This window comes from Gekko japonicus, unplaced genomic scaffold (genome assembly GCF_001447785.1).
Source record: "Gekko japonicus isolate JY-2015 unplaced genomic scaffold, Gekko_japonicus_V1.1 scaffold9, whole genome shotgun sequence".
Taxonomy (NCBI): Eukaryota; Metazoa; Chordata; class Lepidosauria; order Squamata; family Gekkonidae; genus Gekko; species Gekko japonicus.
In genome coordinates, this window is record NW_015168044.1 from 2,793,641 (window position 1) to 2,816,420 (window position 22,780).

Sequence of the window (22,780 nt, forward strand, 5' to 3'; positions counted from 1 at the left end):
AAGATGGAGGGAGCTGGCAACTTTGGAAGCCTCAAGCTTCAAAGGGTGAGGACAGGAGGGTGAAGAGGGGAGAAGAAAAGAGCTACGGGCCAGATTAAAGCCATGGGCAGGCCGCTTCCGGTCCGCAGGGTCTGCCAGAGGAAACGAAGAAAAATGGAGCTAGTGTAGGGAGTAGGAGTGTGCACTAACCCCCCCTCCCCAGTAAAATTTGGATTTGAGGCTATTCAGGGCTAACATTTGGGATTTCCAAATATCCCCAAATACTAGGTTCAGCAATGCTGGCTGGTTTGGGAGATATTCAGGAATCCCAAATATATGGCTGCATGGTACCCTATGGACCATTAAAGTCAATGGCAAGATCTCACAGGGTATAATCTGGGGGCTGGGAAGGAGGGGGTTTGAGGGAGAGGCACCAAATTTGCTGTGTAGCTGCTGGAGCCTCTCCCCAAAAGAACCCCCAAGTTCCAAATACATTGGACCAGTGGATCCAATTCTATGGGCCCCCAAAGAGGTTGCCCCCATTCCCCATTAGTTCCAATGGTGGGAAAAGTGCTTTCAGTGGGCTTGGGGAGGGGGTTTGAGGGAGAGTCACCAAATTCACAGCGTGGCTGCTGGAGCCTCTCCCCATATGAACCTCCAAGTTTCAAAGACATTGGACCAGTGGACCCAATTCTATGGGCACCCAGAGAGGTTGCCCCCATTCCCTCCATTTTTTCCTATGGTGGTAAAAAACCTAACCCAGCAAACAGCAAGGCAGGCAGGCACCCAGCAGTCAGACTTTCCCAGGGAATCTCGTGGGAAGTGACCTGTTGGAAGGTTGCTTGTTTGCAAGGAGCCTTAACACTGCTATGTGCCCAGCAGAACAAGTGCCACTGTGGCAGCGCAAGTGCCACACCGAAATCCAACAGGACACACTTCAAACCAAGAATCTCTGTTTTACAAACTGAGCGGAGGCCTTTCTGCAAAGACAGCAGAACCCTGTGCCACTGCTAACCTGCCCCCCCCCAAGCAACAAGAAGGAACAATCTAAACAGGAAAACTTTCAAAAGCCCATCCTTCAGAACAACAGTGGATGTGCAACAACCAACACAAACCAGAACTTAAAAGAAGGCACACTATTGATTTTGAAAAGCAACCCAAAACCCACCAGCTCCCCCCTCAAGGAACCCAAAAGGAATAAAACTAGCCAACAGTAAAACTTTTTGAAACAGGAAAACAAACATTTAAACTTTTAAAACATTTAAAACACTTAAATTTTAACTTTAAGCAAAGTTGAACTGAGCAAAGTCAATCCCCCCCAACATCCACCCAACAGAACCCACCCACCCAGACCAATCAATCCACCCACTCAACACAGGATACATAAAAGAAGACTTAAAAACCATTTTAAATTTTCTTTTTTTAAAAAAAGTTATATTTTTCCGAACCCTCTTTAGTCCAGTCAGGCAGGAGTCCACCACGGTCCAGCAGGGAAGAGACAGGCAGGCCAGGCACAGGGCAGCTGAAGCCAAGCCAAGGCCAGCAGCTACACAGTGTCTCCAGCCAAGCAGCCAGCCAGCCAGCAGTGGAGTCTAGTAGCCACTAGGCAGGACTCCTACTTAAATGCTCTCTGGCCATTCACAGAACACTTTCAAAAAAGAACACTGTCCTGTGATTGGACAAAGAGCTTTGCAAACTGCAATCCTATTGGCATAATTGCAAGTTCTCCCTTCCTCATCCCAAGCAAGGTAGGTGGTGCTGTGCTGGGGTGGACCAGCAGCAAGCAATGTCAGCCTTGCAAAGAGCTGCACCATGTATATGTAATTTGTAGATACATGGCAGTGATTGGGTGTAAGCTGCCCTCTTCCCCCTACCCCTCCCTCCATAGCGCATGGCATCCAGAGAAGAGGCAGGAAAAGCCCTGAATTGGTGGGAAACCGGAAAGGCAGGAGGAGGTAAGGGAGTATTTTGAACTTTAACATACACACCCTTCTAACTGTTTCCCACCATTATTCAGGGCTGCTGTATTCAGCATGATGAATCAGATTAGAGAATCTGATTTGGCATTTGGGGAGCCCGAATACTGCCAAATAAGCAGTATTTGGGCTATTATTCGGCTTGGCTGAGCTGAATGCACATCCCTAGTAGGGAGGGGGGCTACACCTATGAGTCCTTGTGGGTCCCCCACATCTAATATAATACCTCTTGGGTATCTAATAAGTTTAATAATTGTTATAACTAATGGCTTAGCTTGGTGCTAAGGAAATTAACTTGGAAGGAACCCTGGTCTTATTTGGATGTGATTGTAAACATCAAAAAGTAACTAATTGGCTTGTGGCCCACAAGGGGTTCTAGGTTGTTCACAAACCATGGTTTAGTGTTATGTCTGATGCTGGCCTTTTGGCATAACCCTTGTATTGTTGATTCAGATAAAATGTACATGTATAGGTATTACTTAACACCTAAGCTGTTCAATCATATTTACAAAATCAGGTGCTGGAAGTGCAAATTTCTTAATATAGATCATCATTGATACTGATGAGTGTGTTATAGGTTTGCTGATTTTAGGCTCTGATTTAGGGAACCCTGCAGCTCCTCAAGTACAACTGCCAGGGAATAATAGTGTGTTCTAGAGTGCTCATTTAGTTCATGTAGAGAAATTGTGAGGCCCAATGTACCTGCCCCATTAATGCCCTGCATTAATTGAGTACATACACTACATGGTGTTCTAGTATCCTCTACAAAATTTACTCTTGACAGGCAGAGGCTCTCCAGGGTATAATGTTGAAACCTTTCATATCCCGCTACTACCTGATTCTTTTACCATAGAACCTAATCCTCTGGGACCTTTGTCATCCAGAGCAGATCCTCTACCACTGAGCTATGATCCCTTCTCCAAAAAGCCACCAAGTTTTTAAATGAGTTTAAAGCAGTCATGCAGGAGTTTCACCCCTCCCCAAACTACTAATAGCTTTCATACAAGATGTAACTGATTTTTTTTGCATACCAAGATGTTTCTGAGGTTCTTTCCATCTTGTAATTTTTTAAATTGTAGCTTCCCTCCTTCCCTTCTTTCAGTCTGAAGACAAATGAAATAGGTGAGTGCCAAATAATGGTAGCTGGAACGATTGCAGTGCTCTTTAGTCATTTCAGTGGTGATGAGTGTGAAGTACTTGGTGGCTTTTAAGTTGTACATATATTGCATCTGTAGATCTCTGAAATGTAGGCAGACTGGTTTCAGATGAAGCTTCCTCAGCCTTTGTCATTCCTGTTCAGAACATGTTTTTCCAATCCTGTACTGTGGAATGGTCAGGAATTAATCAGACATTTTGATCCTGTTGTGTAAGTTAGCTCACAAATGGCAAAGCTGCAAGGAATACAATTTGACCTGTAATAAAGAAAACGCAGGATACCAAACATGGCTGGAAGAATGTCAGGCACGATATCCAGAAAGCCAATATCTCCAATATTTTTCCTGTGCCAGTACTTATAAATATGTGACATGAGTTTAGTATAATATGAATACAAAGATGTGAATACATATGTAATATCCTCATATGAATACATAAGACATGCCTCACTGCCTACATAGAAATGTATAAATGTAACAGGAAGCTGGTCATCTTAAAGTTTATATAGTCATGTCCCACTTTTTTGGTCCATTGCACCATACAGGTGCCTATATATACTGCTTTATTAAGGGAACCCAAATTCTGTGACCGGTCCATATTTTGCAAATTAAACAAATGTGCTTCATTTGCAAAGTGTGTTTGATAAGAAAAATGGAAATACATGCAGTACTTACAGTCTTAGTGTTTTACTACTTTAACAACATAGAATGTGTAAGAGATAGTATAACATTGTACTATTTGCCATAATTGTGAAATTTAAAATATAAATTCTTTATGGTACAGTCCTAACCAGCAGCACATCCTTCTAAGTTCATTGAAGTCTGTTGGCTGAGAAAAGTATAACTCTGTTCAAGACTGCACTGTTAGTTTTCTAGAAGCAAAATAGTGACAGTAATCAGTACTGCAAGAGAGAGCGAGCGAGCTGCAGATTGCTGCACTCCATGCTAACTTAGTGCACCTATCTTAGTTTTTGCCATCTGTAAAGCAGGAACAAATAAGTTGAAAACAGGAAACACAAATTTTGTAGTACAGAAAAGGAAGTGTGTACACTGTCACAGAGTCACACAGGAGTAGCAGCATATTTATTATATCTCATTTAATATTACAAAGTTTAATTCTTCCATAGTGTATTATACACATTCCAGCTACTCTTTTGTGGACAGATTAGTCGCATTTTAACAATATGCATATAGAACATATTTTTCTAAGGTATGTCTACAGTACATATAAGAATTATCATTATTTAGTGCTACAGGTTGTTTTACATAAATATCTTCATAATATGCAATTTTGCATGAATAAAACCTTAAAGCATTTCACTTACTCCAAAAGAGATTTCATTTAAAAGGTTTTTTTAGTGCTCCTAAAGTTTCTAATTTTTCCATTGGAAAAAATTGGAAAAACAACTCAGGGAGGGGGGGAGCAGATTTTCTGGCTCCTCCCACCAGCTTTCACATCTCTGGTCCTCTGTCTGCTGGGAATTCTACTGAGTTGATCTCTGTATGTCTGGGGCATTATAATCCCACCCTTCCTTTGAGCACTATACGTACTTCTCCCTCCGTTGTTTTGTCATCACAACAGTCCTGTAAAGTAGGCTGGGCTGAGAGACAGTGACTGAACTGAGGTCCACCCACCAGCTACCTGGCAGTGCAATCCTAAATAGAGTTACATTCTTCTAAGTTCACTGACTTCAGTGGACTGAGAAGTGCATAACTTTGTTTAGGACTGCACTATATGTCTTGCAAGGCCCAGTACAACTCTTTAATTTCTGCAGAACGCTGTTTGCTTGGGAGATTTCACCAAGCATCTGCTAATCCTTTAACAACTATAATGGATAGGACTTTGCTTTTTCCTAAAGAGTAAGCAGGCTTTGATTCTTGGGAAGCTGGACTTATGACTTTTCTGTGTGTGAGTGGAATGTGAATACTTGTTGTAGTAGCAGTCTACCTTGCAAAGCAGTTTAGAGGATTGTGCACAATTGGTTCCATAGAAGTTCTACAGCAGTAAAGTAACTGTACTTGGTAGCCAAGGCTGTATTAAGACAAGGAAATGGAAATCACATGCAGTTGGTATTTATGTAAGTTTCTTCTTAAATTAGGCTCTGTTGCGTGCTGCTTTCCGAACATCACTTAAGTACTGACAAAATTTGGCTTTTCCTTCGGAGAGCAATGTGTTGGTAATGGCCACTAGAGAGATGAGGTGGAGGTGGTGATTGGAAGTCAGGGAGGGTCCGGCAGCCACACCAAGCACAGAAGAGCTGGAACTCTTGAACAGATGCTTCCTTCCCCTCTGAAATGAGGCCTGGAATTCTGTCTTTTCCCAAAATGGTTGAAAATCCCAGATATATTGGAGGCTAGTAGATACTATATTCCGTACATTTCACAGAAAAGGTACAGCCTTATACATTCAGTTGAACTGATTACTCTTTCTTTCATTTTCTTTTTTTCTTTTCTTTTTCTACAGAAAACCTTTGCCCCTAATATAATTAGCAGGAAGATCAAAGAGGAGTAAGTAGCCTCTTTATTTTATTTCTGTGGAGTCTGACTGGGTGAATGAAGTACCTGATGCAGTTATCAGTCTGATGATGAGGCAAGACTTATATATTCTGGAATTATTCAGTGCTAGAACAACAGGACTTAGAAGCCATGTGCTCTGGTGGAATGGGGTCTACTAATACTCCAGGCCCATGTGGAAACGATTTTACCTCCCCTTTCTCATTGCTGTGCTCGCTTACTATGTGCAGGGTACTCTTTTAATTGAACAACAGTCAAATTTATCATCCTGCACCTGTGGCATGCAGGAAGGGGTGTGTGGCATGCAATTTCTGCCTGTATGAATTCACTGTTATTCATGAATTAGTGCACATCAAGCTGCGGAAGGAAAAGCATTGGGAAGTTTCTGAATGCGCAATGACACATCTTAAGTAGCAAGAATAATTTTGGACTTTGTTGTTGCTTGATTTGGTGTGCTTTTCCTTAGGCCAAAAGAGGATGTTTCCATCAAGAAAGAGAAGAAGGAACGTGATAGAGACCGACAGAGAGATGGTCATGGACGAGGACGAGGGAGGCCAGAGGTCATCCAATCTCACTCTATCTTTGAACAAGGACCAGCTGAAATGATGAAGAAGAGAGGTATGTGGAAGAGTTGTGTGGACAAGTCACTTTCTGACCTGGATTTTAAGAGAAATCCTGGCTTCAGTTATTTGCTCATCTGTTGACTCACTGGTACAGTATTGGCTAAGTTTGTTTAATTATTCATTTATTTGTAGTCAACTTTTCTATTGTAATAGGGTGTATAACAAACACAGTAATAAAATTGGAATGCAAAGTTAGAAAATGATGCAATAAAAACAGTATAAGGCATGACATAAGAAATGCAACACTGGAATACAGAAATAAGAAAACTATGCAGTAAAAACCAGAAATACTTACAATGACCAGTGCTATAAATTTCAAGCCCTTGCCCCATTGTAAAAACATCTTTCTTAACAATTTCATTTTACTACAGCCCTGTTCCCTTGATTAAAAAATCCCTCCTGAACTCTTCTGGTTTACACATTCTGCAGAACCATAGAAGTGTGGGAGCCTTGCTGGTCTCCTTTGGCAGGTCATCCAACAGATCAGGAGCCACAGCAGAGAATGCTCAGGTTCAGGCAGCTGCTGATCTTACCCATTTGCAGGGTGGGGCCTTCAGCAGACTTCATTCAGTGACTGCAGCTGTCACAGTGTGACTTACCAGTGGAGGTGGTCCATTAGCAATGTCGGTCCTACACCGTGAAGGGATTGGAGGTGATAGTCAATACCTTGAATTTAACCCAGGAAATAATTGGTAACCGCTGGAGTTATTGCCTCTTAGTTTACGTTTCTGATCTGTGAAATGGGACAACTAATGGCCTGCCTTCCAGAATTGTTACAAGATTATATGACTTGTTGCAAAGCATTCTCTGGTGCCTGCATGAATCAAACCTCTCCTTCTCCATGCAGCCAGTTATAGTGTGCACCTGCTTACCCTGCCTGCCAAGATACCTTCAACTTTGGCTCTATTCACTGCCACAGCTGGCTTTACGGTATTGTATTCACCCCCAAAGGCTGCTCAACAACAAGGAGGAGGAATGCTGCTGATCCTGGATCTGCCATGGCTGGCTTCCCTGAGTCTGCGGCAGCGACTCCCATAAATGAGATCACATATAGCTAATCAGATAACCACTTAGCAAACAGCATTATGTAATGTCAGGTAATGCTGTGATGTCTTGCACTTCAGGAAGTCAAACCACACGCCAATCAAACATTTATTCAGCTATAAGTCATAACAATCGTGTTAAACAAAGCACAGATTCTGCTTTAGATCATATCTGGGCAGAGCCTGTTATTGTGTACAGTGCCGAGAGATTATGGATGCTTTATAAATAAGAGTGAGAAGTATTTAATAAAATCTTGCATAGCCCAGAAAAATCCGCAGCATTATTACGTCAGTTCACTGAATCACCCTGACAGTTGACACCTTCATCAAAGTAGCCAATTGAACAAAATACTGCACAGCAAACATCAAATTATATTACAGTGCAAGACATCACCAAAGGACTGAGCATTTAGCCCTATTGACGAAATACGGGGCAAAAATATTTTGGGAAAGGTTATTGATTATTTCCTGAAATAGTGAAGCACTTTGCAGGGGGAAGCAAAAACTAAATTTATCTTGTACTGGACATCTGATGACGTGAGCTCTGACTCATGGTAGCTGATGCTGGAATAAATTTTGTTAGGCATTAAAGTGCCACTGGACACCTGTTTTATTTTGGGCACTCTACTGTCTCCTTGTTTAAACTCTCCCATGCTTGCTGTTTCTCTTCCTGCTTGCACAACTGTGGCTATAACCACAGATTAAGTACACTAGGTTCACTCTATTGTGAAGTTGGTAACACCAGGGGTTGTTTGGAGCCGAAGTGCGCCGGGGCACTGCTCCGGCAACCCAGGAGTGGGCACAAATGGCGGTGGTGGCAAGCCCCGCCCCCGCACTCCTGCCTTTCCCCCTGAGCCTCTCCACTTTTGCGGAGAGACTTGGGGGTGGGGGGTTAAATCCCTGGCTTCCCTACCTCAGCTTCTCCAGGCGCCCCGCAGGGAAGCCAGGCTTTTGCAGAGAGACTGGGGGGGGGATTTAAACCTATTTGCATAACTCATTTTAAGCATGCCTGCCCTTTGTCAAGGGGTGTGGCATATGCAAATGAGTTATGCAAATGAGCCCCTGCACCTCTTTTTCTAGGAAATAACCCCTGGGTAACACCATTGTGCAAACTGCTCTTGGTCGTGGAGTCTGAGGTTATGTTATAGAAGATGCATTCTGTTATTAGAGATGCATTCTTCTCAAAGGCTGTGCAATTCTCCATTTCCACCCAGGTACCTGGGATAAGACTGTGGACATGTCTGATTTTGGCCCATCCCACATCATCAACATAAAGAAGGAGAAGAGGGAGACAGATGAGGAGACAAAGCAGATCCTGCGCATGTTGGAGAAGGATGATGTGAGTCTGAGACCGACAGTGTTTGAAACTCCTTCCTTAATGTGGAGCACAAAAAAAGGCAACACTCATTGCCTTGGGCACCCAGATCCTCCCATCTTTCTCTCGTCCTGTGGGAGACAGGGTTGCCTTTTCCATCTTGGAGGCCTGTGCATGAAGCTGCCTTGGACTGTGTCAGACCCTTGTCCATCAAGGTTAGTGCTGTCTACTCTGACAAGCAACAGCTCTCCAGGATCTCTTTCCCATCACCTACTACCTGCTCCTTTTGATTGGAGATTCCAGGTGTTGAACCCAAAACCCTGATGCTCTACCACCAAGTCACAACCCCCCCTCTACTGCAACAGGAGTAGCTCTCCTTTTTTCAAACATTTAGTTACTTCCTTTCTTCTACCTCTGTTGCTAGTTCCTTGATGACCCCGGCTTAAAAAATGACATCCGGAACAAGCCCGTTCAGCTGCCCCTGGCCCATTCTGGCTGGCTTTTCAAGGAGGAGAGTGATGATCAAGAGGACGTGAAGCATTTGAGCTCCAGCACCGAGGAGATAATGGAAATGGACATACCGTCAGTGAAAGGCAGGTGGTCCAAATTAGCCACGGGGAGCGATTTGTAGCACTGCCCTTTGGGGACTGTATCACTGGGTATAACTGCTGCAGCCTTATTGCAAAGAGCTGCCCTCTCCACTGGAACATCCAGCAGGCCCAGACATCTCTGAGATGCCATGAAATGATCTTAGAAATGCTCATTCTTCTCACTGGCCAATTTCCTCTGGTGCTGTTGGAGAGGCTTTCAAAAGGCTTTACAGAGAATGAGTTCCACAGGCAGAAACCTCCTCCTAGCCAATATCCACTTTAAGCAAATCCTAAAGTTTGGGGATACCCAGTGCAAATTTTTTTTTTAATTTAGACAGTAGACCTCCAAGTGGAACAATCAGCTTTTGAAATGCCATCAAACCTAAACTAGACACATCTGCATGACACCCATCATCTAATAACTTTTTTTAATGGCAAGAAACACTGGGGGGGAGGGGATTTGGATTAGAGCAGCAATGCAGTAGAGTGTGTTCAACCCTTCCCCCGTGCTTTTCCTGGTCAGTCCCCCCCCCCACACACACACGCACACAATCATTTGTACGCATGAAACTGCCTTATACTGAATCAGACCGTTGGTCTATCAAGGTCAATATTGTCTACTCTTAACTGGTAGCCACTCTCTCGGGTCTTGAATTAGGGAGTCTTTCACATCATTGTTTTTAGCTGGAGATGCCATACAGAATTTGGGACCAACTGCATGCAAAACAGATTCTTTGTTATGAGCCATAGCATGGCCCCTCCCTGCAAGGGAAGAGGCAGATGTACCATACAGGAATATTCCCTTCCCTTGGGGCAAACAGTAGCTGAGGGTTGTTGACAGGGATTTTAATACATGAAAGACTGCAAAGGCAATGGTTTTTTTACAGAGCTCTCTCCCACATCTTAGGTCCCAGTCCTGATCCTCCCCTAAGCTTCTTATGTCATTAAAAATATAGGGAATCCTGATTATGCTACTTTCCATGCGTATGTGGTGGAGCCAAGACTCCTGTCTCTAAGAAACACAACCTCAGAGCCCCATTTCCAGTGCACGGCAGCGTCCATGTTGTAAGAGCCTTCTCAGCTACAGCTGGAAGTCACTTGGTAGCTGAGGGTTGTTGACAGGGATTTTAAAACATGAAAGACTGCTAAGGCAATAGTTTTTTTACAGAGCTCTCTCCCACATCCAGTCCTGATCCTACCCTAAGCTTCTTTTGCCATTAAAAATATAGGGAATCCTGATCATGCTACTTTCCATGCGTATGTGGTGGAGCCAAGACTCCTGTCTCTAAGAAACGCAACCTCAGAGCCCCATTTCCAGTCCACGGAGCAAGTTGTGCTGGACTTTGGATCCCAACAGCAGCGTCCATGTTGTAAGAGCCTTCTCAGCTACAGCTGGAAGTCTCTTGGATGATCTAAGCAGTTAGAGTAGTATTTGAGCACTCAGATCATACTGCCGTGCTGCAGAGGTCACTTCTTGTGGACAACCTAATCTCATGCTGCTACCCTGAGGAATGAGAGAACTCGGCACCATGACCCCAAAGGTATCTGTGACTATCCATGAAGGTGGCCTGGAGTTCTGTTGGCTGGATCTCTGCATGCTTGAACTTGGTGTGCCATATAACAACAAAATAGATATGCAAAGAGAATCATGGAATAAAGGTTCAACAAAAGGAGGGGGGAGTGATATATAATCAAAGACATTATATTGCAAAAATTATATGTACATTCTACTTAAGTGCAAATGTCCAACACAGTCCTGTTCACCCCAAACAACAAAGTATCAGTGTAAATTGAATTCCGTCACCTCTTTGTTGATTTAAATATCCTGATTGTTGTTGCTTTGATCCTATTTGTTTGCTTGCATAAATAAGTTCAACAAACAAAATGTGATGCTCCAACATTCTCTGGAATGCTAAACATTCAAGGTTGGTTATTCAGTATCTCTCAACACTTATCTCCGGTAACACAAGCCCGATGACAGGCAGCTAGCCTGAAAGGCTTTCAAGGTTCTTTTTAAAGTCAGAAATATATTTCTCAAATCAGAGTCCTTTTGCAACCAATGTATTTCAAAGTATCAGTGTAAATTGAATTCCGTCACCTCTTTGTTGATTTAAATATCCTGATTGTTGTTGCTTTGATCCTATTTGTTTGCTTGCATAAATAAGTTCAACAAACAAAATGTGATGCTCCAACATTCTCCGGAATGCTAAACATTCAAGGTTGGTTATTCAATATCTCTCAACACTTATCTCCAGTAACACAAACCCGATGACAGGCAACTAGCTTGAAAGCCTTTCAAGGTTCTTTTTCAAGTCGGAAATATATTTCTCAAATCAGAGTCCTTTTGTAACCAATGTATTTTTTCAAAATTGCATCTTTAGATAACAGTCAGTGTTTCAAAGCAACAACAATCAGGATATTTAAATCAACAAAGGATGGAATTCACTTTACACTGAGACTTTGTTGTTTGGAGTGAACAGGACTGTGTTGGGTATTTGCACTTCAGTAGAATGTATATATAATTTTTGCAATATAATTTCTTTAGTCATATATCAGGCTTTTTCCCTTCTTGATGGAGAATGCATCTGTATCCATGGTGCCAAAAGATTGAGTGAGCTCCCATCTCTGGCCCCAGCTTCTGCCAATTTAGCAGTTTGAAACCAAGAAATTGCAAGTAGATAAATAGGTACTGCTTTGGTAGGAAGGTAACAGCATTCCATGCACCTCGGCATTTAGTCATGCCAGCCACAGGACCACAGAAACATCTTTGGACAGTGCTGGCTCTTTGGCTTGGAAACGGAGATGAGCACCGCACCCTAGAGTCAGACTCAATTAGCTTTCGAGCAAGGGAAACCTTTACCTTTACCTTTTAGAATGTATATATAATTTTTGCAATATAATTTCTTAGTTACCTATCACAGTGTTTTTTTCCTTCTTGTTATAACAACAAAATAGCCTTGTTGCAGAATATTGGGAAAGGGATTGGAAGTAAAATTGTCTCCTTGATACCTTTGTCTGGTGTGGCTGCATCTGGAGTACCATATAGAGTTCTGGCCATTCCAATCCCAAAATGGGCTTTATGGAATTGGAGAAGGTATAGAACTGGGTAACTGATATGACCAAAGGTTGGGATACTTTCCTAATGAGGAATGCTGAGGGCTCTTTAATTTAGGGAAAGTAACTAAGGGGGATGTGATAGAGATTTAGATTTAGTGTGAAGACAGCAGATAGTAAAGTTCATCCTTATAAAACATTCAGGCTCCCATTTAATGAAATAAGCTGGCACTGTTCAAAAGGTGCAAAAAAAGGTTTCTTTCCATAATGCAGTTTTTTAGAATTCACAGCTGCAAGGTTTGGTGACAGCTGCTAGCCTAAGGTGGATTTAAAAAACATGAGCAAAGAGATTCGCATTCATAGACGTGTCAACTTTCATGAGAACTTTCATGTTCTGCAACACTGCACCTTTATTTTATTTTTATGCTTTTTATTTGTACTCTTTTCTTCTTCGTGTGGACCCAGAGTGGCTTATCATATTGTTCTCCCCTCCCCCAGTTTATCCTCACAATGACAACTTTGTGAGGTAAGTTAGGCTGAGAGACTGTGACAGACCCAAAGTCCCAAGCAAGCTTTTATGACAGAGCAGAGATTCAAATAGGGGTGTACCAAGTCCTAGTCTGACATTCTAATCACTGCACTACACTACACTGACTCTGAAACCAATGGTGGGGCAGGGGGCTATTGTCTCCATGCTCTGCTTGTAGGCTTCTTCAGAAACATTTGGCTGGTGACTACTGGGGAAAGGATGCTGGACCCTTGTTCTTATTCAGCATGATTCCTGTATCTTAGCCTAGCTAAGCTATTTTGCATCTGCGATAAGGAGCAGTCCTGTGTTTGATGTACACAGGATTTTCCTTAAAAAAAACTAGAGACATCTCTTCTCCCTGCAGCATCTCTAATGGGGTGCTTCCTGCTTATTCCTCACGGCATGCAATAATCAAAGGATGTTTTTGTTCCCACTCGCAACACAAAGTAATGGTTGGAAGCCTGAGTTGGAAGCCTCTAGTCCCAGTTCAGCTATAAACTCTCATGGTTTCAGCTCAGTCACTGTCTCTCAGGATGCTTTGGAGCCAGGAGGTTGAACTTGTCTGGCTTTTGAGTCCTTCCAGCTCTGTGGTCCTGACTGTGCCTCTTGTTCTAGTGAAAGAGGAGCCCCACGATGAAGAAGAGCCCCCACCTGCTCGCAAACCATCTCTTGCGAAGGCGCCCCCTCCCTTCCCCCAGGACGTGTCCATGGCAGAGCTGCTGCAGAAGCTGAGCTTGTGCAAGGAAGATGAGTTGCTGTTCTTGCAGCTGCCGGATACACTGCCAGGGCAGTCTCCCACCCAGGATACCAAGCCCATCAAGACCGAGGTGCAAACTGAGGATGGGCAGATGATGATGATAAAGCAAGAGAAGAGCCAGGTATGTGACTAGAGAGGAATATGTAGTCCAGGTAGAGGAAGTGGTATCATAGAACTCGATGGACTTTCGCTGCTTATATTGCCAAACAAAGGGCCCTAGGAAGGACTCTGTCTGAAGTTCTGAAGGAGTTCAGAAAAGCTGCAGGATGTGGTATTCGGCATGGGTGTTAGCTTTCTAAGGGCATTGGCTACTTTTAAAACAATTAACATGCCTTCTATACAAATATATATTTTGAAAGTGAGCAGGCATTGACTGATGACAAGCAAAATGCAGAGTAATATTTTTCATTAGGACAAGCAAAAGGAGCACAACATAGAATGCAAGCTGATTGGTCCTTACAAGTTAAAAGTATTACATGGCTTTTAAAAAAATTTTTTGCTTCGGATCAACACAATTGTCTGTTTTGGGGACCTGCAGCAATTCCTCTGGCTTCTGCTGCAAGATTTCCTGTGGCAGAGGTTTCATCAGTGCCCTGATAGGTCTTGTTCTGCCCCAGGGCAAGCAGAATAAATTATGCAAAATAAGAGTTCACATACATTTAACTTATCCTGGTCTCAGGATTCTAGCTGGGCAACTTGGGTTCATGATTTTGGTATATTAAGCACAGTGTACAAGTCATACTGATGAAAGGCCAGTAAAGGCACAAGAAACCTAGATGTCGCTTTGCATTTCTTCCCAGCTTCCCAGGACGCAAAAGGTCAGCTCCCCCCAAATATAGGAGCTGCTTGTAACCCGCCCCCGCCCCCTTTCTGTCTTTTCAGGAAGCTAAAGAAGCTGAGAACATCTGCACCCTGGGGGACCTGTCAGAAGGGCAGGTGGGGAAGCTGCTGGTCCGCAAGTCAGGGAAGGTGCAACTCGTGCTGGGCAGGGTGACCCTTGATGTGACCACAGGGACTCCCTGCTCCTTCCTTCAGGTATGGCTGGCGCAGAAAACATCTCTGTTGTACTGTCCTAATCAAGGCAGTAGGCGGCTTTCCTTCAAAGTTCTCATCCTCTACCAGTGGGAGATGAGCAACAGCAGAGAACAGTTCTTGCCCTGCTTATGATATGGGCTTCCTGGAGGCATCTTATGGGCCCAGTGTGGGCTGCAGTAACTTGAAGGGAAACTTGGTCTGTATAACTGTAAGCAGTTAAAGTCAATTTCACCCATTACATTCTTAGAGGAACATCTGAAAAAGTGAATTGCGACTTTGGTAAATGATTAGTTGCAAATGCTTGTCTTGGACAGGTGTGCTAATCAGCCAGCCAGCATTAGTTGCAGCTCTTGGTCAAGTGTAAACTGGATGCTAAACCTGGATTTGCTGGCTGTGTAATATGTGAAATGTTCTCAAAGACACTCTTCAGTGACTCTTAGGAGATCACTTGTATTAGAGTTCATTGAGCAGGGTACCAAACTTGTGTGTATAGTGTCAGTCGTGAAGGGGATGTGGGTGTATAAAACACACTTCGTGCCCTGATCTGGATAACCCAGGTAAGCTCGATCTTGTCAGATCTCAGAAGCTAAGCAGGGCTGACCCTGGCAAGTACTTGGAAGGGAGACCTCCAAGGAATACCAGGGCTGGGACGCAGGGGCAGGCAATAGGAAGCCACCTCTCTGAAGTGTCCAGGCCCCAATAGGGGTCACCAGAAGTCAGTCATGACTTCCAGGCATATACACATACAAACAAACACTCACCAAAAAAAATACACTTCATGCATCTGACAAAGCAGGCTCTAATCTTGCACCATGATATATCCGTCTAGGCTTCGGTGTATCATAAGAGTCTTCATTGTTCTTGTTGCAATAGATTCATACAGCCACCCTTTTGGAATCTGTTATCAAAATACATATAAATGAGGCCTTCCCTACTCAGGCTGTTTTTCTTGGCCAATACCACAGTTTATGAATTCATAATTGACAATATCATAACTGACATAATGCATAGATGCTTATGCCCCTGTTACAAAATGGTCTGTATGAAGTACGCTTCTCTGTCAGTAATTTGGAACAAGTTTTTTTCAAATCCCATTCGAAGCAGGAGCCTCCAAGCACTTCAAAAGATTTGGCCGCCTACCTGCCCAGTGAATCTCCATTGAGTATCCTAGGCTACTCCTAGAGAAGTCACAAGAGAAGGGTTGAGGTTTTCCTGAGGGAAAGGATAAGAATCACTACATGCCTGTTTCCCTGTGTCCCATCATGAACTGTAAGACTGGCAGAGAAGCACCTCTGTCACCATTGTGTGTCAAGTTAGACTGTCGGGGCAGGACAAGGGTTCTCTGCAACTAGAATTTGCTTTCTCCTAGTGGTTTATTAAGAGTCCTCGCAGGTCCACCTCTGCAGGGGAAAAAATACCCTTAGTCAACCATAGGTGTGTGTTGATTGCAGCATTACGGAGGTTTTGGTTATAACAGTGTTTTCTCTTGGTCTTGGAAGGAGCTGGTGTCAGTGGGCATTGGAGACAACAGGAGTGGTGAGATGATCGTCCTGGGCCATGTGAAGCACAAGCTGGTCTGTGCCCCAGACTTTGAGTCCTTGCTGGAACACAAGCATCGGTAAAAAATGAGCCGTTGCAAAGTCTTCTGGCTCTTCCTGAGGGGGTCTTACAAACAGCAGTATCTTTGGCTGCCCAGAAATGCCTTCTTCCTGGACTGATGGATGAAGACTTTCCTAGAGAAGTCTGGCTGCACTGCAGTGAACTGGAACAGCATGGCATTCTATTGCATTTGGGCACCGAGAGCTGAAAAGCCTCTTGCAGGTGACACTCGTTAAGGGCAGTGGAAACCAAGGGCTGGTGCAAAGACCTAGCAGCTCTGGTTAGCAGGACCTTTACTTACATGGTGCAAGACTTAATGTTGGCACAAGCAATCCCAAGAGCAAAAACCAGTGGGGGTATTTGAGACTTGGAGCTGAGATCGGCTGCTTGGTAGCTGTTTAATGCAGATGGAGGAGGAGTGGGCTGCCCCCATTCCAAATCCCTGTGTAAGCCCTTAGGGTGAGGCCTACTCCTTGTGCTTTCCTAATGAGTCCTTGCAGCCGCACGCTGTAGCTGTAGCGAAGGAAGATGAAGTGTTAGGTGTGTGGGCGTATTCCCAAGAAGCAAAAACGACATGGTCCCCCAAGCCATTCTCATGATGTACTCCCTAAGTCTTGAAGCCTGAGTCAGATTGGACATTTGTGTTTCAAAATTTATTCCTATAGCTTTTTCCCCCTCCTTTGAGCAGAGGCAAAACTTTTGTGCTTTTTAAAAAAGTCTGCTTTCCAGGCCTTGGGACTTTTGCAGTGCCCACGTAATGTGTGGCAAAAACCACGCCAGGCTTCCTGGACGTATTATGAGATGATACAAAGATAAGCCAGAGAGGGAGGAGTCGCCTTGCTTTTTGCTCCCGTCTGTCTGGAATTGCTCAGCGCCATCTTTGATGGTGGGAATGGTGACGATGCAGACGACAACACTGGTCTAGGCTTATTTTCCCTATTTTTGTCCTACTGTCCAGGCATCACGCATGCAAAACAGATTGTCTCTTCCAGCAGCTGGGAGAGGGGAGGGGTGCATGCAGGAAATTGTGCCAAAATAAATTTATCACTAATCATCTCTTGGAGATGAAAAATTGTGCTTATCTGCAGCCTGGTTTTGGTCGAGGGCTGCCTTGCTTTTCCATTTTAGCCCAGTTTTTGTTGTGTGTTTTAATCATTGGGCATGATGACACCAAAGCTGTGGTTGGCTGGCTCCTTATGGTACCCAGGAAAAGAAGACAGTCAGTGGTGCCAAATGCTCAGGCTTTGGGTATATGGCAGAGCAACCACTGTGATCTATAGATAGTTTTGAGGATTTTTTTTTAAATTCTGAGGGATTTTTGAGGAATCACATGGAAACAGCGGAGTTTGTGACTAAATATGGGTATGACTTAAAGCCAATTCCTTATTTAAGCACACTGTTCTTAAACAGGAGCAGTCTCATCAAGCAAGACAAGGTGCTGGAGTATCCACAGCCCAAATCTCCAGCATGTTTGTATTACTAAATAGCGCCATCAGGTGTTCTCATTTCGATCTAGGTGCAAAGAGGGCTTACTTCTTCTCCACTATGCTGTTTTCCTGACCTCAATTGATCCTCCTTGAAACTGCTGTTTGTCCCACTGAGGCAAAGCAAATAGGAATGTGGAGTGGGGGAATCTGTTACGGAAAGGTTCAATCCATTGCTCTGCCATACCATGACTCACATCTGAAAGGCTGCTAGTAGCAATTTAAAAATGTGTGAAATCTCTTCACAGGGTTACTCTGAACATTGTTTGATTGGCCCATGATTGTTGCAGTGCAGGGGTAAAGTTGTTGGACTCTGCCAGGTGTCAATAAAATCACTCTGAATACAATGCAAATGTTTGAACTGTGTTGTGTTCCTAAGCATTCTCTGGTTCCTGATGTTTGTGGTCATGGATGCAGATCGACTGAAAGCTGTAACTTAACAGCCAAATACTGCAGATTTTTCACAAAAGTACTAAGCGTCGTGCAGATTTCAACATTTATTCAGGTATTAGCAGATTCTTTGAAAATAAATCTGACATTTTAAGATGATGGATCTGTAGTGATAACAGGATACTTGAAACTGTACAGCCTGCACCAATTTGGAAACTTAATTATAGCTGCAAAATCATGGAATAGTAAAGGACAGGGTGAATAGAATTGGATATTAACGGACTGCAAGCAGAAGTGTAGTAATTGAGGCCAAAGACAGAGCTATGAAGAGCAAAGAATGCCCTAGTAGACCCTGGAAGCCCCAATCAGGACGTTCAGCTGACATTTCCTGGACTTTTTCTTGACACCTTCAGAATTAGAAATTTGTTCACCATATGTATTTAGCACTGAAAACCTCTTGGCTGATCTTTCCTTGCATGTAAGAACCTGAGCCACAATTAGGATTTTGGAGCAGGCCATTAAGTCAAATGGCATAAGTTCTTTCTATCTGCTTTCTTGAATAATTTTATATATCTCCTACCATATTTTCCCTTACCTGTTTTTTTTTTTCTAAACTGAGATGTCCCAATAACTTTAGGGAATGATCTCTAACTTTGTCCTTTCCTGTACCTTTTTGAGCTCTACATGCTTTCCAAAATGGGATAACCAAAACAAGCCAGAGGGGTGATGTAGCAGCCACTTTCAGATTCAGGGAAATGTTTTATGAATAACCCCTGGTGTGCAAACAAAGCTGTATGCGGCCGGGTACTAAGAGGGCTGGGCAGAAGAAAAAGGTGGAAATTGAGGCTGCAGCAAACTAGAGCTTTGTAAGAGGCAGAAAAAAAGAAGGTACCAAAAGGAACATGTGCTTCGGGAAGGCAACGGGGATGTTAGTAATGGTGGATGGATTGTGGAGGACCTGAGCGGCAGTTGTTTGGGGGTTTCATCCTGAGAAGGACCAAGGGAAGAAGTAGGAAATAAAAACAGTTATTTCCCCCCTTCTACTTGGTTCATCTGTTCTTTGCTGTTGAGAGACAAGTAGAGAATAACTTAAGGATTATTAATGGGTCAAACTGAATTTGGCAGCATCTGCTGTCACCACACCTCTAAACTGTTACCTGCATGACCGCAGTGTTTCATCTGATGGTGGCCACTAATTTGACTCTGGATTATCAGTTTAGTTCAAGGGCATTTCAGGTATCTCAATCCTTCTGTAGTTTTTGAGTAGCCAGTTTGCAATGTGTTTCTCTCTGTACAGGTATCAGCAATAGGGCTTATACTTTTATAACATGGAAGGTACTGAACATACCACGTGTATTTCTCTCAATTTGGCTGCTTCCTGGTTTCCCCACTTCTTTCAAGTGTGGATGGTTCTGCATATCTAGAAGGACCAACAACGTGCCCTTCTATAGTAGTAATAAATGGCTAAGTGAAAAGAGGGGTGCAATACTCCAGAGAAAAGCTTTTAAATAGGGTTCATCTGTGCTAATGAGGTTGGGTTTATTGCTTGGTCCTTCACAGAGAAACTTTCTTCTCCCACTGAGTCATGTGCAACTGCAGGCGAATAGCTGGACAACGTTCTTTAAAATTGTGTATGATGTCTTGATTTCTATTTCTGTGGCCTTTAGCGCTAGATATTTTGAGAATGGCCCAGTATGGCCCACCATTTAACATAATCTCCACAGGGGCTTTAGTGCCCTTTCCAGCATTCATGGCTAGTGACTTAGGTTCTTCCTTTTGACAAACTCCAGATCGGGAAGGTACAAAACGAAAAGTGTCCCATTTGGAAGATGTGCTGGTGGTCACTCACTGTGCATGTTTATTGGCACAAGTTGTGATGTAATGGGCCATCTCAAAAGCCTTCATGTTTAATGTTCCTCCCTGTATACCCTTCTGGCCAATCAGGATTAGGCACACAGAATTGACCAGGACTACAGTGATGGCATGGGTGCAGCTCTCTCCATTGTCACGATAAAGCTTGGTCCGGAGATCCATACTGTATTGATGGGCATCTGTATAGAGATTATCACGTATGACGAAACACTTGAGGCCACCAAGGGTCAACCCTTGGGTAAGCAGGTTTTCTCTGTTCCTGCCAAGAAGAGCTTGGATCTCTGGCTTGGTCAGTTTCGCCAAGATGCCCCCTTGGTGGGCAGCTAAGAATTGCTGTTGAGCTACTGACAGAACTGCTGCATCCCAGCACAATCCATCTTTCATCAAGCTGTTGATGTGTTCCTGCCAGACAGTCATCTGGTGATCAAGAAGGCTTTGCAGTTAAGTCCGCCCTGCAGCCTGTTCAGAAGACGGGGAAGAGAGTTCTCCTTTGAGCTTCCCTGTGGATGTTAGGCTAATATTCCACTCCAATAATCTCCAGGTTGGACAGATGAACAGAATCTATGAAAATAGCTTTTTGTCCATCACACAATGTGCTTTGTCTCAAAAGAATTATTTCAAGTTAAGAGGAGGTGAGGATGCTGATGCTTGCTCATAAGTGCATTTCCTTCCAATGCTGGCAACTATTCCCAAGGGTAGCTCAAAGTGGAGGCTTCTGGATTCCCAAATCCTTCAGTAGTGTCCTCAATACCTGGTAGCTACTGAAAGCTTGGCATCTTTTCATGGACTTTACCTTAGAAACCTGCTAGAATTTTGGTAGCAGTAAGATTCACTGGCTTTGATGTCATAAAGAGAATTTGAGCAGGTCGAGTCAATCCTTTGTGTGTGTTAGTATGATTTTCTTGATGGTCTTTGTCTGAACTTCTCACTGTGTAGTCTTCTGATGGCCTTTGTCTGAACTTCTCATTGTATTCCATACAGACAACCTGTTTACCATTCACTGGCATCTGATGTGTGATCAAACTCTCCTTCCCAGTTCGTAGGGTCGTGCAGGCTTGCCTCAATGAAGTGTGCTGAATCGCCACAGTACATTGTGGTCCATATGGACCCAGTGTATGTCTCAGTAATTTCAGCCTTTCAGTCCATTTGTAAATCGACTAAGCTCTTTTTTTAATGCTTTATGAATGATCCAATTTTAGGTGCTTCAGATAAAAGGAAGAATCCAGAAACCACTGACCCCTCCCATCGGCCTTCTCTTGTTTTGAAGTGAGAGACTGCACTAATAAAAAGTTACAGGCTTTTCCACTTCTGTATTTAAACATCTTGAATGCTTTATTTATGATCGCTTACTGTTTAAAGACGAAGCTGCAAAAGGAATGATCTACTACTGCTGTAGCTTCTTAGAATGAGAGATATTGAGAAACACTGAGTAACACAAAGTTCTGGATTCTGGCACGGCCTAGTGGAAGAGAACCAGTAAAGAGAAGCAGATCGATGTAGAAGGTGGCTCCGCTCAGCATTACAGGGTCCGAGAAGGCGGTAGGCACAGCGGCCTGGCCCAGGCTGTAAGTGGACTGCCATGCAAGGTGTTGGCCCCTCTCTGGGTCTGGTACAATAAACAGAAAGGACGTGAGGCAGGCAGGGAAGGGGGACGCTGAGCACGGACAGCTTCCTTTGGTGGAAACTGAGCCTGTTGTCATCTAGATGGTTTCAAGGTGACGATGAATTCTCAAAATGTGGCAAGTCAATTTGAAGAAATGGATACATCTGACACCCAGTGGGGATGGTTTTACTTGGCTGAATGTGGGAAATGGCATATGTTTGACACTGATTCCAGTACTCACTGTTCAGTTAGCACAGAAGACATTGAAAGGAGCTTCAGAATGAATCCACAGGGCTCTGTTTGCTTCACAAGCGCAAAATTTACTTACACATTAGACTTTTCAGGGATGAAGCAGACCAACCTAACAACTGGAAAACAACGTCCCATAAAACGGGCTCCATTTTCCATCACTGCTTTCAGTTATGTCTGCGAAAACCAGTCTATCCCTATACCTTCACACTGGGAGAATGTAAACTCTGAAGAACCTTACCAGCTTATTCCTTTGCAAAAGCAGACAAAAGAGTATAAAGATGTTGCTAGTCTTTTTGGGAAAACAATGGAAGGCAGTTGGATTAAAGGAATACAGAGAATTCAGAATCTAGACTTGTGGGAATTTTTTTGCAGGAAAAAGAATCAGTTAAAGAAGAAAAGAGGCGTCTCTTTCATTAATGAACATATGTTGTTTCATGGCACCAGTGGCGAGTTTGTGGAAGCCATCTGCATTCATAACTTTGACTGGAGAATCAATGGCATGCATGCTGCTGTATATGGAAAAGGGACGTATTTTGCTAGGGATGCATTGTATTCGAGCCGCTTCTGCAAAGACGACATGAAGCACAGCAGTACGTTTCAGATTCATGGTGTTGATCTGCAACTTCATATGTTCAGGAAGCATAAAGTGATGTTTCTTGCTCGCGTATTGACTGGAGACTATATTACTGGGGACTCAAAATACGTGAGGCCACCTTCAAAAGATGGGAGCTTTGTAAATCTGTATGACAGTTGTGTGGACAACACATGGAATCCGAAGATTTTTGTTGTCTTTGATGCCAACCAGATCTATCCGGAATATTTAATAGAGTTCAGCTGAGACTTCGGGGGGGCAGATCAGTTGTATTCACCCCCTTTATTTCAGGTGGCCAATTACTTCTTGTAAAGAAAAGTTCTTTAGCAGGTTTAAAAAAAAAGAAAAGAGAAGCAGATCCAGCAATATGCTTTAATGTTGTCCTTTTTATTTCTAGTTATACTACTTCATATGTGCAG

At 43.4% G+C, this 22,780-nt stretch overlaps 3 protein-coding genes and 1 pseudogene across 3 annotated transcripts in view; 2 read left to right on the forward strand and 2 right to left on the reverse strand.

Annotated features, from left to right (window-relative positions):
- The window catches only part of PHYHIP (phytanoyl-CoA 2-hydroxylase interacting protein), a 70,046-nt gene extending 68,505 nt beyond the window's left edge, over nucleotides 1–1,541 (reverse strand). Inside the window, exon 1 of the mRNA XM_015414227.1 lies at nucleotides 1,428–1,541. The gene's annotated coding sequence lies outside the window, so the exon portion shown is untranslated. The remainder of the gene's footprint in view (nucleotides 1–1,427) is intronic.
- The window catches only part of POLR3D (polymerase (RNA) III (DNA directed) polypeptide D, 44kDa), a 24,473-nt gene extending 6,491 nt beyond the window's left edge, over nucleotides 1–17,982 (forward strand). Inside the window, exons 3-9 of the mRNA XM_015414225.1 lie at nucleotides 5,574–5,617; nucleotides 6,090–6,241; nucleotides 8,504–8,628; nucleotides 9,029–9,197; nucleotides 13,393–13,655; nucleotides 14,417–14,569; nucleotides 16,069–17,982. Of these exons, the coding sequence (XP_015269711.1) occupies nucleotides 5,574–5,617; nucleotides 6,090–6,241; nucleotides 8,504–8,628; nucleotides 9,029–9,197; nucleotides 13,393–13,655; nucleotides 14,417–14,569; nucleotides 16,069–16,191 (1,029 nt within the window). The 3' untranslated portion in view covers nucleotides 16,192–17,982. The remainder of the gene's footprint in view (nucleotides 1–5,573; nucleotides 5,618–6,089; nucleotides 6,242–8,503; nucleotides 8,629–9,028; nucleotides 9,198–13,392; nucleotides 13,656–14,416; nucleotides 14,570–16,068) is intronic.
- LOC107113014 (poly [ADP-ribose] polymerase 11-like) lies at nucleotides 15,647–22,607 on the forward strand. The gene is made up of 2 exons (XM_015414228.1): nucleotides 15,647–15,669; nucleotides 21,659–22,607. The coding sequence occupies exon 2, from the start codon at nucleotides 21,672–21,674 to the stop codon at nucleotides 22,605–22,607; it is 936 nt and encodes a 311-aa protein (XP_015269714.1). The 5' UTR covers nucleotides 15,647–15,669; nucleotides 21,659–21,671.
- On the reverse strand, nucleotides 19,888–20,331 carry LOC107112980 (annotated as a pseudogene).
- Nucleotides 22,608–22,780: the final 173 nt, after the last annotated feature.

Coding starts and splice junctions, on each gene's coding strand:
- LOC107113014 (XM_015414228.1), top strand. CDS start 21,672: ATGGATACATCTGACACCCAGTGGGGATGGTTTTACTTGGCTGAATGT.